This window comes from Pezoporus occidentalis, unplaced genomic scaffold (genome assembly GCF_034315485.1).
Source record: "Pezoporus occidentalis ecotype Australia unplaced genomic scaffold, CSIRO_AGI_Poc_V1 ctg4, whole genome shotgun sequence".
Classification (NCBI taxonomy): Eukaryota; Metazoa; Chordata; class Aves; order Psittaciformes; family Psittacidae; genus Pezoporus; species Pezoporus occidentalis.
Genome location: NW_026915724.1, coordinates 22344556 through 22359269, shown reverse-complemented (window position 1 = coordinate 22359269; position 14714 = coordinate 22344556). Strand labels below are relative to the sequence as shown.

Here is a 14714-nt window from a genome sequence, read left to right as displayed (position 1 = left end):
GTAACAGAACTGGATTTCACAAACTTGTAAGTAAGAACTTCAATAACGGATATCAATTTAGGATATTCATACATTTTTATATTGCTAGTCAGACACCTGCGAATCACATGAAATTCAAATTCTGAACACTGTCTACTAATCCTCCAAGGCTCATCAAATCAACTAGAGTAGATTTTCAATTAGGTGTTGCAGAACCATGTTTGATTGAAAGATTTGGTGAAGGTTTTTTTTTTAAAAAGGACCATCATCCAAGACCAACTTAAACTGCTGCTGTTACTTAGAATTGCAAAACTGGCTTCTTAAGGGAGACTGAGTTTCCATACAAACGCTAGAAATCTCTGAACTGAAAACTTCAAGTGTTGCTATTAAACTACAAACTGCATAAAAAAATAAAAAAAAACACGTTTACTCCCAAGCCACCAATTCCAGATTACCATAATCTTCACTAAACTAGAGCTACAGCCAATGATGACATGCATGAGTCATACGAAAAAGACCCCAGTAAGAAGCAGATGTTAGTTGAAGCGTCTCATGTTTCCATTCTTCCTATCCAGTCCTAAACAAACCCAAACTTCAGATTCTTGAAGCTCAACAAAATAGATTAGACTAAAATACAGAAGACAGCTAATCTAAACAGGAGTAATATGGCTGAAGACCTGGATGCAAGTACCATGAGGCAAATTCTCAATGCTCCATACTGAGTGTCTGTTTCAGTGTTACAGTATTACACAGCTTCTCAACTGCCTCTCAGTTGCGTCACTTTTAAGTATGATTTTCCCCCTCGTATTTACACAATACTCTGAAAAGTACTTATTTGTTTTGTCATTTTCCTTAGGCATTCCTGATAGTTCCAGAATCCAAAGAAATCTAGTTATCATGAAAGCAGAGGGAATTAACCATGACCCAAAATATCATTAATGACCAAAGTTTCAAGGAATACAAAGTACTATATAAACAGGATTCTAATCTTTTGGTCACCAAGGGAAATGCATAATGTGTTAGCCACCATGGGACATGTTCTTTAGACTTCGCCCTGAAACTGAATAAAATTCAGAATAAACGTATTATAGACCTTGCTTTTGATAATCAAATGAAGTAGATTAAAAAAAATAATAAATGAAAAAGTTACACCAGGCAATGATGAATTTAAAGCCCTGTTAATGACTCCTTAAGGTAAGTCCTATATACTTTTTAACTTAAATAATTCTTTACATGGGGTCATACCAATACATTTTACTGTCACTTTTATCCTCAAGGTCAGCAAATCCTGAGGCAAGAAAACCAACAAAACTATTTGTCCAATTTAGATAATTAGACTCAAAACTGGATCTCTGTTATATGCATATCAGCAGTATGACACTGTCCCAATTAAAAAAAAACTCTGAACAATCAGCTGCACTGAAAAAAAAAAACACTTTTTCCCACACTAGGTTACACTTATTCTGAGTAATACATTCTCTTGCTAACCAATTACTTTCTAAAAGATAACACTCAGAATCCCCCCTGCCAATACTGTATTCTTCAATGCAGTATTTTAGAACTGAATTAGCCTGTGGCCCACAAACCTCCTTAAATACCTCAGAATAATAAGCAGTTAAAAAATATTTATTGAGAGTGCACTCTGTGCTCTCCCAATACATAGCTCTTTCTATAGTATATTACTGTAATAATATAGTAATGGAGAATGCTTTCTATGGAATATTAAAGACTGCAGCCTCATTATGTTTCAGATTTTTGCTCAGTCTGATCTATAGCAATTTTGCTAATACATGCATTAGCCCGAAACCAAAATTTATGGCTAAAGAATACACATTTCATTATTTAAGTACATAAACACTCAGCACAATAAAGATCACTGGCTGACAACGGCTTCATACTGAATTTCTAATCTAGCATTTATTCTATATTCCCTGTATCATCACTTTGTTTCACATCACGTAAGTATGGCTTCCAGTTTAAGACAGTTCAACATTTGAAAGCTTTGAATTAGACATAGTAGCTGTTATTTAAAATTTCCATTTTCCTCCAACCTGCCCTTGCATTAAGAACACAGTGTATTGCAATCAGAGTGCAGCCAGACCTGGCAGCATTTTAAAACACAAAACAGAAGTGGAAAAGATAAATTCCTCTATGAATGTGCAATTTAAAAATTTTAAAACTGAAGCTATCAAGAAATTTGTATGTGTGAACAGACAGATTTCAGGCTTTATCTGATTTGATAGATTAATGAAGCAAGTACAGTTTGTTAAAAGACTGTCTAAGAATCAGACAAGACAAATGCATTTTGGGAGAACAGTGTTCTTCTCTAACATAAACATTAATTTGTTCTAGTTGTCCATCTAAAGATTTTTTTTACACCATCATAAATTCCACTCTGTCCCTCTAAAACAATGAAAGATAAATCTAATAAAAATGAAACAGAATAAAATAGGAACATTTATCAGATTAGGTGCAAGTACATATGCTGGTAAATTCAGATAACATTAACACCTTAAAAAAATAATCTAATACTGCAGATTCTAAATCTGAAACGTTATGAGATTTTTATTAATGCCCCTAAGGGTATAAAATATAATCACAGCATAGTATTGAAAGCTACTTATTCTAGAATGCTTTTTTTTATGTCCTTACCTTTCCAGAATCACTCATCTTTGGAAGAACCTTCCTTTTCAGAACTGTTTTATTAGCAGAGAAAAAGCCCCACATGATAACCGCACTAACTGGGACCTATGTTTACAGAAACATGCTATGCCAGTCACAGTTCTGCGCTCACCACGCCATACTAAACACAAAGAAACTTCCGAAACGCACACATTCCTTTCCCTCATTCCAAAGAAAGGAGTGAGCTGGCTGTTTAAGTACCGAGAACCTGTCTGAAACATGACAACTTGGGGAAAAGGGCGGGGAGCCATTTACTAGGCCAGCGGGCCACGCTGCAGCGGGAGAGGGTGCGAGCGCCTGCACATCGGCTACTCGCACACCCCACAGTGATGGTGCAAAACCGCAGCAGCACCGTCGGGGACACTGGCAGGGCAGGGCAGGGCCGGGCTCTGACCAGCGCCAGCAGCCGGCCCGCAGGGCGCGGAGGGGGAAACACCAGGCGCGCGGGTCGTCCCGTGAATCGTGTTTCACCCACACACACCCCGCTCCCCGGCACGGCGGCAATCCTTCAGCCGCCCGCCTAGGGGCCTCTCCGATCCACTACAGCCGCAGGGACACCTCACGGAGAGAGGCCGGCGGCCACGCAGACCCCCGCGGACACAGAAATGACATGAGAGTAATTAGCCCTCCCCGGACCCCGCTACTCCACGGCCAGGCCCCCCGAGCGGAGCGCTGCCCAGCACGCGGGGGAACACACCGAGTCAGGGGGCGGACTGGCGCAGCGCCTGGGGCCGGAAGGGGGCGGCCGGACCCCGAGCGCCGCGCCCGGCAAAGCGGGCGGGCACCCGCCGGGGCCGCACACACGCTCTCGAGTCCCCACGGGATTGCAAGATGGCGACGGCCGAGCCCGTTCACCGGCTCGGCGGCGCCCCCTTCCCCCCCAGCCCCCACGACGGACCCGAGCAGGCAGGGCCCGGCATCGCTGCCCCGGGGAGGGAACGCGGCGCCTGGAGGCGGCCCAGCGCCGAGGCGAAAGGGGACACCCCGCCGGGCTGGGTTGGGCCGGGCCGTCCCGCTGCCCCCTCCCCGCGCCGAGCTCCCCCTCACCTTTGAATTTGAGGTCGGTGGGCGGATCGAGCACCAGGATCTGCTCGTGCTTCGCCAGCGACCCGGCGGCCGCCATCTCGCTCGCTCGCTCCGGCGGGAGGAGGAGTGGGGGGAGGGATGAAGGGGAGGAGGAGGAAGATGAGAAGGAGGGGCGGGAGGGGGAGGCCGGCCGGCGGCGGCACCGCTCCCTGGCGGCGGGCAGTATCCCGGCGGGCTGAGGGCGGGTGCTGCCGCTGTGCGCGCTCCTGCCGCCGGGAGCCCCGCTCGCCGCCCTACCCGCGTGACTGGCTCAACGGCCGGCCGGCAACACCACCCCTCCGCGGGCACGAGGGCGGCGGGGCACCCTTGTGCGCATGCGCCCAGCGGCTCCCTCTGTTCTCACCCCCACCCCCTTCCGTTCCGTTCCGTTCCGTTCCCGCGCCGGCGGTCGGAACGAGACCCTCCGGCGTGAGGGTCAGAGCGAGCCGCTGGGGAGAAGCGGCACCCTGCCCACTTCTCGCATGCACAGAGTCCGCGCAGGGGCGGCGGGAGCAGCACGCCTGCGCTGAGAACAGCCGAAAGGGGAAACGCGCCACCAGCCCTGCGCGCTGAGGGCCTACAGCGCTGCTGGGGGAACTACCGCTCCTGGCGTGCTGCGCGGCAGGACGCGGGGCCTGCTGGGAGCTGTAGTCGTTGTGCGGAGCCAAGGCGGACGCTCTTCCGTCGGGCCTCATGGGGGTGGCGGGGTGTTCTTCCCTCGAAGCGGCAGGAGGGAGGGCGAGCTCAGGTGATGGGTCCCTGAGGGACACTTGGGAAAGGGACAGATTGGGCAAATAGTCTTAAACTCACCATGGCCAGTGGTTGCTCTGCCTTAGGTTCAGGCTTGAGGTGTTGAGTCAGCTCTCGGCTGCACCTGGATGGCTGTGGCCTTGCCTAAAGGCACCTCTATTGCCCTGCCAGGCAGCACCCAGGCACTGAGGTGGATGGGCCTGTCTCTCAGACAGGCCTAGAAAATGGCCAAAACTCAAACGGGAGAGTTTTTGTTTGGTGAAGGGTTAGGAATGTTGAGAGAGTCGATGCTGAGAGAGATTGAGCTCTTGCAAAACTTGAATGAGAAGTTAGAGTCATTATTTGTTAATAGGCAGAAAGATGGGGTATTTGCTGGCTTTCTCACTTGCCCATTTTCTCAGACTCATGTTTTCACCATAGGCCTTTTCATTAAAGCCATCCTTTCAAGCAGATGGTGCATCTTAGGATATTCAAATACAGCAGTAACAAACAAGAAGAAACAGTCAGACAGCCAAACCATCTGAACCTTGATGACTCCTATGTCCTAAATCTACTCTGAAGACTCTGACTAACATATATAAGTTTGTACTCATCCAAGGTTGGAGTACAGATGATGGAAATGAAGTCAGAAGGATTAACACACTTATTTTTTCTCTCTTGCAATCTGGTGTAGGTATGCCAAGAAAATGTATATATGGGTATACAATAACCCATTTGAAAAATACCACCTGATAATAAATACATTGACATTACTGAAGTGCTTTACTTTCAAAATCGGCTCATTATGTGTGGATCACATACTTTGGTGAATGCCTCTGTCTCAACCCCCACCATGAAGGAAGGGTTTTGAAGCCATTAGGCAGGGGAGACCCTCTGGGTAATTTGTATTCAGGCTCTGCCTTGGCTCCAGCAGTGCCTTCACTCTCTCTTTCAGCTGCCTGCTTTTCCAGGTCTGCCACCATCACACCTGCCTACTTCAGCACTTTTCTCCGTGCTTCTCTTGCCAACAGCAAATGACCATGTGACTTTTAATACCAGTGCTGACTGAAGAAATAAGTAAGAAGTGCTGTAGAAAAGTACTTCAGAGCAGTTTTACTTGATTGAAATTGGCTTCAGTAGGTGGAGTTTTATGGTGTATATATACAAATGTCACTAGAGGTCTGCAACTACTCTGGCTGCAGTTTGCCTCTACAGACTTATTTTATGAAGTGCATAAAACAGCATCTCAAATTACATCCTTTATTTACAGTGCAATATTTTAAGTTATTGTCTAGTGGTCTGCTGGGCTTCATTAGCAAAACCTATGTTCCACTCTTTATGCATTCTTGCCCTTCAGATGTGGAAGATAATCTAGAAGATAGAGGGGTTTCTCCTGCCCTAGTGTATATTTTTTTCTTCTGTTAACATGGACCCTTACTCTGTTACCTCCATTCTCCATCTCTCTTCATGAATCTGCTGAAGATCAAGCTGTGGTGTACACTTCTCACATATGGTAATTCAGCTCCAGAATTACCTGGTGATTATGTACCAGAAGAACTGCGTCTTGGCTTGCAAATAATCAAGACATGAGGAAGTGGTGCAAAATACTAAATGCCACAAAAAGTTTTTTTTTCTTTTAATAGGGTTAAAAAGTAACAGTAAAGAGTACTAAAGTTTAAAGAGAAGCTTCCTCTATGCAGATTTAGAAGACAGAAATACCTTTGATTTCTAATTCTTGTATCATCTTGTATAAGAAAATCTGAGGGGAACCAGAAATTAAGATCTCTCCTTAATGTGACAACAGGTCTTACAGGTCTTGTTTGACACAATTGTGCAGTAGACATAACTGACATAAGGGGATGTGCACTGGCTGGGGAAGGACCAGGTTAATCCTTATCACCAGCATATGGAGAGGCAGTAAATGAAGGGTAGGGCACAGCCTCAAGCTGCAGCTCACAGAGTATCACAGCATCACAGAGGCTGGAGGGCACCCCAGGAGAGCCATAGTTCAATTTCCAACTCAAAGCAGGGCCGAAGCTGAATTCAGGCCACATCACTCAGGGCTTTGGCCTGTGGGGTTATGAAAACTTCCAAGGACAGATTTCACAGCCTCTCTCCACAGCCTAGCTCAGTTCTTGCCAGTGCAGCTTCAATCTGCTCATTTTGTATTATAATAATGGCAAAAAACATAAAACACTGAGTGGGTGGCTTAATGGTAATTATGTACGAACGTGGGGTTTTTTAATGTAGGCTTTGTTGTTGTTTGAACACACAGAGAACCTTAATAATGCATTCATCTGTTTTGTTGTGTTTAGTATCATTTCTGATCTAATACTTTTATTTAATCCAGATTGATGGCATTTTTTATATTAAACAACACCTGTGCTGTTGATCAGCGGTATCTGGCAGACTTCTCCAACATCTGATTCATTTTATTTTAACACCTCATAGCACAGTTCAGGAATGAAATCTTGGATCTGTTGCAGTCAGTAGAACTCATCTGACTGATTTTGGTGAGACCATGATGTCATTCCAGAAGTGTCTTTAGTGTATTCATCACTACTTGCAAAAGGATAATATTTACTTTATCTGAGGTCAACTTTTGTCTAGTGTGTTTGTAGATCTTCATGTTTTTCACATTGTGAATTCAATATCATGTTACAGTATCTCAGTTGGAGGTGGTTTGATGTTTTTCAAAACTGTTTGCTATTATATATTAAATAACTTCCCTCTATATCTGATAAGTAACAGAATAGATTCAGTTTCATAATAGTGTTTTCCACAGTATATTTTGCAGGTAGTTTATTCAGTCCCACCAATTCTGAACTTAAAAGTGTTTTGCAGTGAAACAATATCATGACCTTCTTTGCAATTTCTTGCTATTATTAAGACTGTCAGAAAAAGCAACCAAGTGCTGCATTACTTGTCATGTTAATGCAAAAATTCTAGATCTCATGCAGTGAAGTATCTCATGCATTCTGCACTGCTAAGTCGGTGAATATTGTAAAATGCAAAGTTATAAAGGTAAGAGTATGTTTTAATTTCTCTTTAAAGAAATGCCTGCCTTTTTGGTGCTTATTCTGAAATACAGAATTGTTCATACAGCAGGCTCTAGTCATCATTTACTTGACTGCTAATGAGTTATATATATCATTTCAGGCCCACTTGTTATATTGTAAATCAAAGGTAAAATTGCAGTCCGCACTATTATTGAATATTTATGGCATTATTCAAATGTTGCCACAGATTGGAAAAGTAGATCTGAGTTGAAAATCTTCAGGTTTCTTCAGCTACGCTATATTTCTTTGCCCACTGACATTATTATAAAAACATACAATGCATGTTGAATATTCAAGTAGAAAGAAGCCAATAACACATAATGGATTGTCATAGATAGCTATAGCATAAAATTTGATGTGCTTTTCCTGTTTTGGACCCAGTTTTGTTCTGAACACAGAAATGCCCTAGACCATTAACTTTTGTAGGAACAAGAAAAAATTTTCATCTTTTTGACATCTAATGAGATCAAAAATGTCAGCTTTTTTTTTAAAGGAGCATTTTAAGAACTGAATGATTCCTTGGCCAATTTCATATGTGCTAAGCCATTTATCCTTTGATAAAGGGCAAAATTATTAAGGAAATGGATTTTTGAATACTGTTTTCAAGAATTGATTTTTACAGTTCATATACATTTGTGAGGGATGTAATGAGGCAGTTCAATATACAAAATATGAAATGTGTGTATATTGGTTATTGTTTCCTGATGTTGCATTTGTAAAAATGCATGCACTCCTAAAAAGTAGCCCAAAATCAAATATGCATGAGCAAGTGTACAAACATAAGTACGTAGTTGAAGCTTACCTCCAGAATTAAGTAACAGTCTTAGCCTGAGAAGTAATTCTGCAGAACCAATATGATGGTGCCCTGTGGTCATTGCATCTCTTTCCCAGTCTGATATTCTGGCAAGCAACATCATGGTCTTTCTCAATCTCAGTTTGGAGAACTTCTCTGGCAACAGGTATTCAAATCTCCCCTTTCATTTGTTTTGTTAATACACATGGCAGCTCTGAAATACTAATTTTGCCCTCAGCATCTCCTGAGCAGTCCCAGGAAGCCCTCCAATTGTATTGTTAAATTATGCCTAGATTCATTTCTAAGGGGTCACAAGGTAAATAGGAGCAAATAATGTAATGTCGATGTGTGAAAGACAAGCATTGTACTGAGACTGTGCATGACACATGAAGTGCTTTCCCTCTACTAAGCAATGAGAAGACCCACACTGAAATGCTGCATCCAGTTTTGGGCACTATCCTTCAGGAAAGATGTCCAGTAATTGAAGGGAGTCCAAAAGAGAGGACCTGTAATGAGTAAGATCCAGAAAACAGACTGAAATATGAGAACAGATTGAAAAACCAAGGTTGTTTAGCCTAAGGAAGACAAGATTGACTCACGTGTTCAGTCTTCAAATACATTAAAAGCTATTGCAAAGAGAAAGAAAATAGTCTGCTCTCATTTACTTGGAATAGGACAGGAAGTGATGGGTGTAGATCAAAGCAAGAACTGATTTAGAGCAGATATGAAGAACTTTTTAAGAGTAAGGATAATTAACAAAAGAGATGGCCTGAAAGTACAATCCAGGGAGTCCCAGTCACTGACCTTTAAGAACAGGTTAGACATCTGTTGGGGCATATAAATTTAGCTGATCCTGCCTTGAGATGTGACCTCTGAAGTCCTTTCCAACCCTATGAGTCTATCACTGTGTAAATTCCACCACGCTCAAACTTACCATCCGCATTGGAAATGTCCATTCCCCAAGGTCTGAGCTAGAGTCCATTAAAATCGGGGAATTTTTCCAGTTACTTGAATAAGCATTGGATCAGGCCCTAATTGAGTGTGTAATTTGGAGCTGTGCATGGAATTTGGTCCACAATTCTGTTAATGGTATTTGCAAATGAGAAGAATCCAACTCCTTTTCCCAGGGTACATTAGTTTGCAATGGCTCCAGGAGAAAGTAAACATACACTGAAGAAGCAGTGCTAGATTTTTCTTGAGTAGAATTGACTGAATACAAACACAAGGAAAAGATCTCGGAGGGAAAATTAGCAACTTTTCTCAAGGAAGAACATTTCAGACAGCTATTTTTTACATCAATTAAACAGGGCAAGACAGAAAGAGACAGTGAAAACTATGTTAACAACACTTTAAAAATAAATAGGTATCGCGGACGTGAGAAAGAAATGTTTGTCTCTGCTGAAAGACCAAATTAGCCGAGAGTCTGAAAATGGGCAAAGCAGAAGAAGGGGAGACATGGAGAAATTCAAACTGGCAGTGCATTCAGTTGGTTGCATAGTGACTGATGAAATATCCATTCCCCCATAGTGTATTACCAAATAACATAAAGCTTTTCTTCCACTCTGAAAGATCAATTAGATCACAAGCACTTACTCCAGCTGAAGCTCTGCCTCTGCAATTCCACGTTTATGCAATCCAGAGGAATACCAATATGCATAAAGTTAAGATTTTGCAGATTTGCAGAATAACACCTCCTGTGGGCATCCACAGCCGCTCTGCTTTTGTGAGTTGTTTGCATCTCCTGGAAATTCTTTGTTACCCTTGTCTTGTGGTAGGAAACAGGCAAGAGCTCAAAACCTCCTCTAACAGACACAGGAAGCTAAGGTTACTAATGTGGGGCCAATTCATGAAAGATCTTTGCTCTTATTTCATTATCTCTAGGAGTAGAGACATGAGGTTTCTAGAATCATCTCCCCACTCCAGTCTGCTTGTTGCAGATACGTTCTGTGTCTGCACACAAGCTTAAACATTCTACCTGAGAGATCAGTTATGAAATGTTTATTTACTCTGCATTTGGGTAAGAAAAAAAGAAAAAAGTCTGCATAATATTATTGATGGAATCTTTGACTGCCAAATACTGAATTATTTATAGTTCATTGTAGAAATGATACCCACGAGGACCTGTAAGATTGCGATACGCAGTTGATACACTGCACAAAAACAAGAAGCCTGTCTTTCAGACTTTGTTCTGGTATTTTGGTGGGTCATCTTAAAACAGGTATGAACACTTTGCAGAGGCAAACCTGGAAAACCTGACAGCATTTTTGAAGCTGCAGAAAACCCTACGTAGCAAAAGATGCTCTGACATGGGTTACCCCACATGGGATTATTCCACTCCCAACCGATGTGCACCCATTGGCCAGTTATCTTTCAAGTTGTGCACAATTCCCTGGTGCTCCCCCTCCCTGTGGGTAACCCAGACCCTTCTGCCCTTCAGCAGGTCCTACCTACAGTATGGGCACTGCAACCCTTTGCATGGCTCTCTGCCTACAACTGTGAATATTCATCATTTTCCTCCCCCGAGCACCAAGCACTAACAGGGAAGTTTAGGAAATCATACCTATTCACCCACTACTTTGGTCCTGTGCCTACCTACATGTTGCAGACAAAAACTTAAATAAATGTTTCACTGTTAAATTCATAAATAGTTAAATAGTTAAAGGCTTGTAAATATTTTTTGAGCAGGGTTTTTAATAGAGACTTTAATTGTGCAGTCACTGGTTTTATTCCACAGGATTCCTTGCTTCAATTCTGCTTTGCAGTGGAAAACACTCTCAGTGCATTGAGGCCATTCTGCTCCTACTCCATCACCCCCAAACTACTTACGTCTTATTTTGCTGTTTGGTTGGGAGTATTTTGCCTTCCTTTCTCCTAATCCACATTGTTCCTGCCTCTGTCTTCCTGCTGGCTAGCATACAGATAGGCTACCAAACTTCCTCTCCTTTCACCTTCAAATCATAGAATAGTTATGGTTGGAAAGGACCTTAAGATCACCTAGTTCCACCCCTCCCAGCCATGGGCAGGGACACCTCACACTAAACCATGCCACTCAAGACTCCAACCTGGCCTTGAACACCGCCAGGGATGAAACATTCACAACTTCCGTGGGCAACCCATTCCAGTGCCTCACCGCCCGCATGGTAAACAACTTCCTCTGAGCACTGGGCATGACCACTTGTCAGGGCTCCTCTGGTCCTGGTGCTCTGGGTTATCGCCTGGTGCTCATGCACCACGAAGGTGACCCCTCGTGTCCTGCAGCTGGGAGGGGAAGGGCTTTTTTGCCCCCAGGGTAGACCGGCAAGAGTCTGGGGTTTTTTGCCTCCTTCACAGCCGAGTACAGCCCCTTGATGGGGCTCCTTTGGGCTCTTGTGGCCCAAAGGCAGCTGCTTGTGCTCCACACAGGTGGCCCTTGTGCCCCACATCCTGGGGGGGAGGCAGTGTCCAGCACTTCCAGGGTGGCCCAGGGACTTGCTGCTGTCCTGTGTAGCATTGAGCACCACCCCTTGTCAGGCCCATTCTGGCTGGGTTCTTGCACTGCTCTCGCACCACCTCAGCGCCGCTCCTGTCCCAGCTTTCCTTTGTTAGACTGCAAAGGATGTTTTTTCAAGCTAAACTGAAGGATGTGTCAGCCTGCTGCTGGCTATGTATGTGCATCGTGTTCATTCTTGTGAGCATCAGCTCTGAAACAGATTGAGGAAAAGAAAACAATCTAACCTAAACTATACGTAAATGAGCTAAACTAACTAAACTAAGATAAAATAACTTTATTTATAAATAAATAAAATACTCTTTCCACCTATAACCTTTCTGATTTGTGTCTTTGAAGGTGCTTTTGGTGCTGAAAATCCCTTGGCATTTCAGGTAAATAATGGTCTCATCATTATACAACTCATTGTGAGTGCAGGGAATGGAGTGGAATCAAATAGAATGGAATAGAACAGAAGAGAATGGAATGACACAGAATAGAACAGCTATGATATGTTATGCATAAAGAAATGAGGCAGGTGTTTTTTCTCCTTCTTTGTCCCTAGTATGAGAAAAAGCAATTTAGTAGAAATAAGCAGCAATTTAACAGAAAACAAGAGCCAGTCACTGCAAACATGGAATGTGATTTTTTTTTCCTATGCCTGGCCAATCCTTGCATGTTTTCATTCCCTGAGTAAGGCAAATAATAGAAATGAGGAAAATAGGAATATGTAGTAGAACACAGAGTAGTTTCTATTCATTCACCACCCTCCCTCTTTGGGCCAGCACCACAGGCTTCAGAGAGTCCCAACATGGGCATTTAGTGGGTAGTATCCCTTCCACATTGAGACTCATCCTGGTTTTAAAACCTGGCTTAATGTTTAAGATCTGAAGCACCATGTTAAATACTCTTAGGTCATTCTGTTCTCTTTGTTCCTTGCAGCAATTTTGTTGTCATTTGCAAAGTTGTCAGCAAGGAGTTTATGTTTTTTCCAAATCACTGATAAAGACATCAGTGATCTGGAAGCCTTTAAAACCGTTAAATAAGCCATTGGAAGAGAGTAGACACATGCTGATGTAGCTGCTAATTGGTTCACACAGCACTTGATACAGGTAAATGGATTTTGTATAGTACTGGGGCTTTTTTTACAGGACTGTCATGCAGGGCTACACCAAATGACTTAAAGTAATCCATATGTATTAAGTCAATATTTAAGCAACTGCATTTTAGTCTCACTTTGTTGCTTGACTACACCCATTTTCCATAAAAAAAAATATTGATTAACATTACATAAGCTACTACCTATTTGTTTCCTATATTTGCCTTTATTAGTATTTTGTCCAAGGTCTGTGTAATGCTTGTGATTATCTGAACCCATTACGTTTATTCTTTACAGTGTGCCACATTCACTTTTTGCCAGTCATCTGAAATTTCTCCTGTGCACCAATATTTGTTCAGAATCAATACGAATGACTCCAAAAGTATCTCTACCAATATTTGTCATACTCTTGGGAGTATTCACCACTAAAGATTTCAATGTGTTTTGCTTTCACTGATGAACATTCTCACAGAGACACAACGAAAGGGAAAGAATTTCATACCACTTCAGTATTATACCAGAAAAAAAGCCAGCTTTTCAAAGTAGCTTAGTAAAAACTGTTCTTTCTTATCCAGCAGATAGTCCCCGGGTGAATTCAGTTTCACTTATGTCAAAGGCAAAAAATACATCATTGCAGTTTGCTCTAGTTAGCTATTCAGAGGCAATACAATTGCAACAGAAACAGTTGAGCCGGATTTTGGCTTATACATCAGTAACAAAACTTTCAATTAAGTTAAATTATTGGATGTTCAATCTTAGGGACGGATACGCTAAAAAGATCACTCTTTAGGCAACTGTCACATTCTAAGTTCATTTTCCAAGTCTGGCACGTTATCTTCAGCAAATCTTGGGAGGCTTAATCTGGATAACTTTGATGGACGGCAATACAAGGAACTGCATCATTACATTATTAGTAAGTCACATTTTAAATCTGAGAATTATCTTCCTTAAATACAGTCATGCATTTGGGAAAGCTTACGTATTCCAGTGACATCACACCTGGTATTTATTCACATTTTTATCCCCTTTATTGAAAAGTGAAGTGAGGTTTTAAATCTTATGTTTGTCTCTTAGAGAGTGAACTGGATAGAGGTTTCCGAATGACTCATTTGGGCCACTGACTCAATTTTAACAAACTTCAGTAACAGCTCATTACAAAAGACTTCGACAGGATGGGAGGGCTTCTGACCACATTATGATTGACCCAACTTCCAATTGTTTCAGCCTGAATATGCTGGATGAATTCATCCTTACATGCAAGCAGAAGATATTCACTGATGGGATGACCATAGCAATGTCTATCGATTACCTGACTACTTTTCTAGAAACTAGAACTGCAGAGTTTGCCCAAGATGAGCTCAAACAGGCTTGCACATTTACAGGTTTTACTGTTACAGTCTCCTTTGTGTGAGTTGAGTAGCTAATTAAATGCAATGCTTCCCTTCATTGTGTCATCAGCACATACCAGATGACATCACAGGGGAATGAAATATTTGTAGTTGTCTCCCAGGAAAACTTAGAAACGCACAAAGCCACCCATGAAGTCTCTGTATGAGACAATACAGAGGCCAGTCCTGATGGAAGCGATGGAGTTGCCATGGAGGCCCACCAGAGGAGGTAATTCAACGTACACCAAGGCAAGCTCAGGCCTCAAGGTCTCAAAGGCCTGACTGAAAATTGCCAGTATTAAGTAGTCTCAAAGAAGGATGGTGTAGAAGAATACGTCTTCTCCGGCCTCTGTCCAGAGAGGATGGATACATAAATTGGAGGCATTTACCTTGGTGTGAGAAGGATAACAATTTACAGTCAGTCGCAATCAGTAAAAATCTCACTCTCCACAGA

At 42.6% G+C, this 14714-nt stretch overlaps 1 protein-coding gene and 1 long non-coding RNA gene across 2 annotated transcripts in view; one reads left to right on the top strand and one right to left on the bottom strand.

Moving 5' to 3' along the window:
* Positions 1-3863, bottom strand: part of VAPA (VAMP associated protein A) — a 29731-nt gene extending 25868 nt beyond the window's left edge. The window contains exon 1 of the mRNA XM_062632999.1: positions 3709-3863. Coding sequence (XP_062488983.1) covers positions 3709-3784 — 76 coding nt within the window. The 5' untranslated portion in view covers positions 3785-3863. The remainder of the gene's footprint in view (positions 1-3708) is intronic.
* Positions 3153-14217, top strand: LOC134171055 (uncharacterized). The gene is made up of 4 exons (XR_009967463.1): positions 3153-3277; positions 12716-12885; positions 13632-13785; positions 14097-14217. It is a non-coding gene; the product is annotated as an uncharacterized LOC134171055 (long non-coding RNA).
* The last annotated feature ends 497 nt before the right edge of the window (positions 14218-14714 follow it).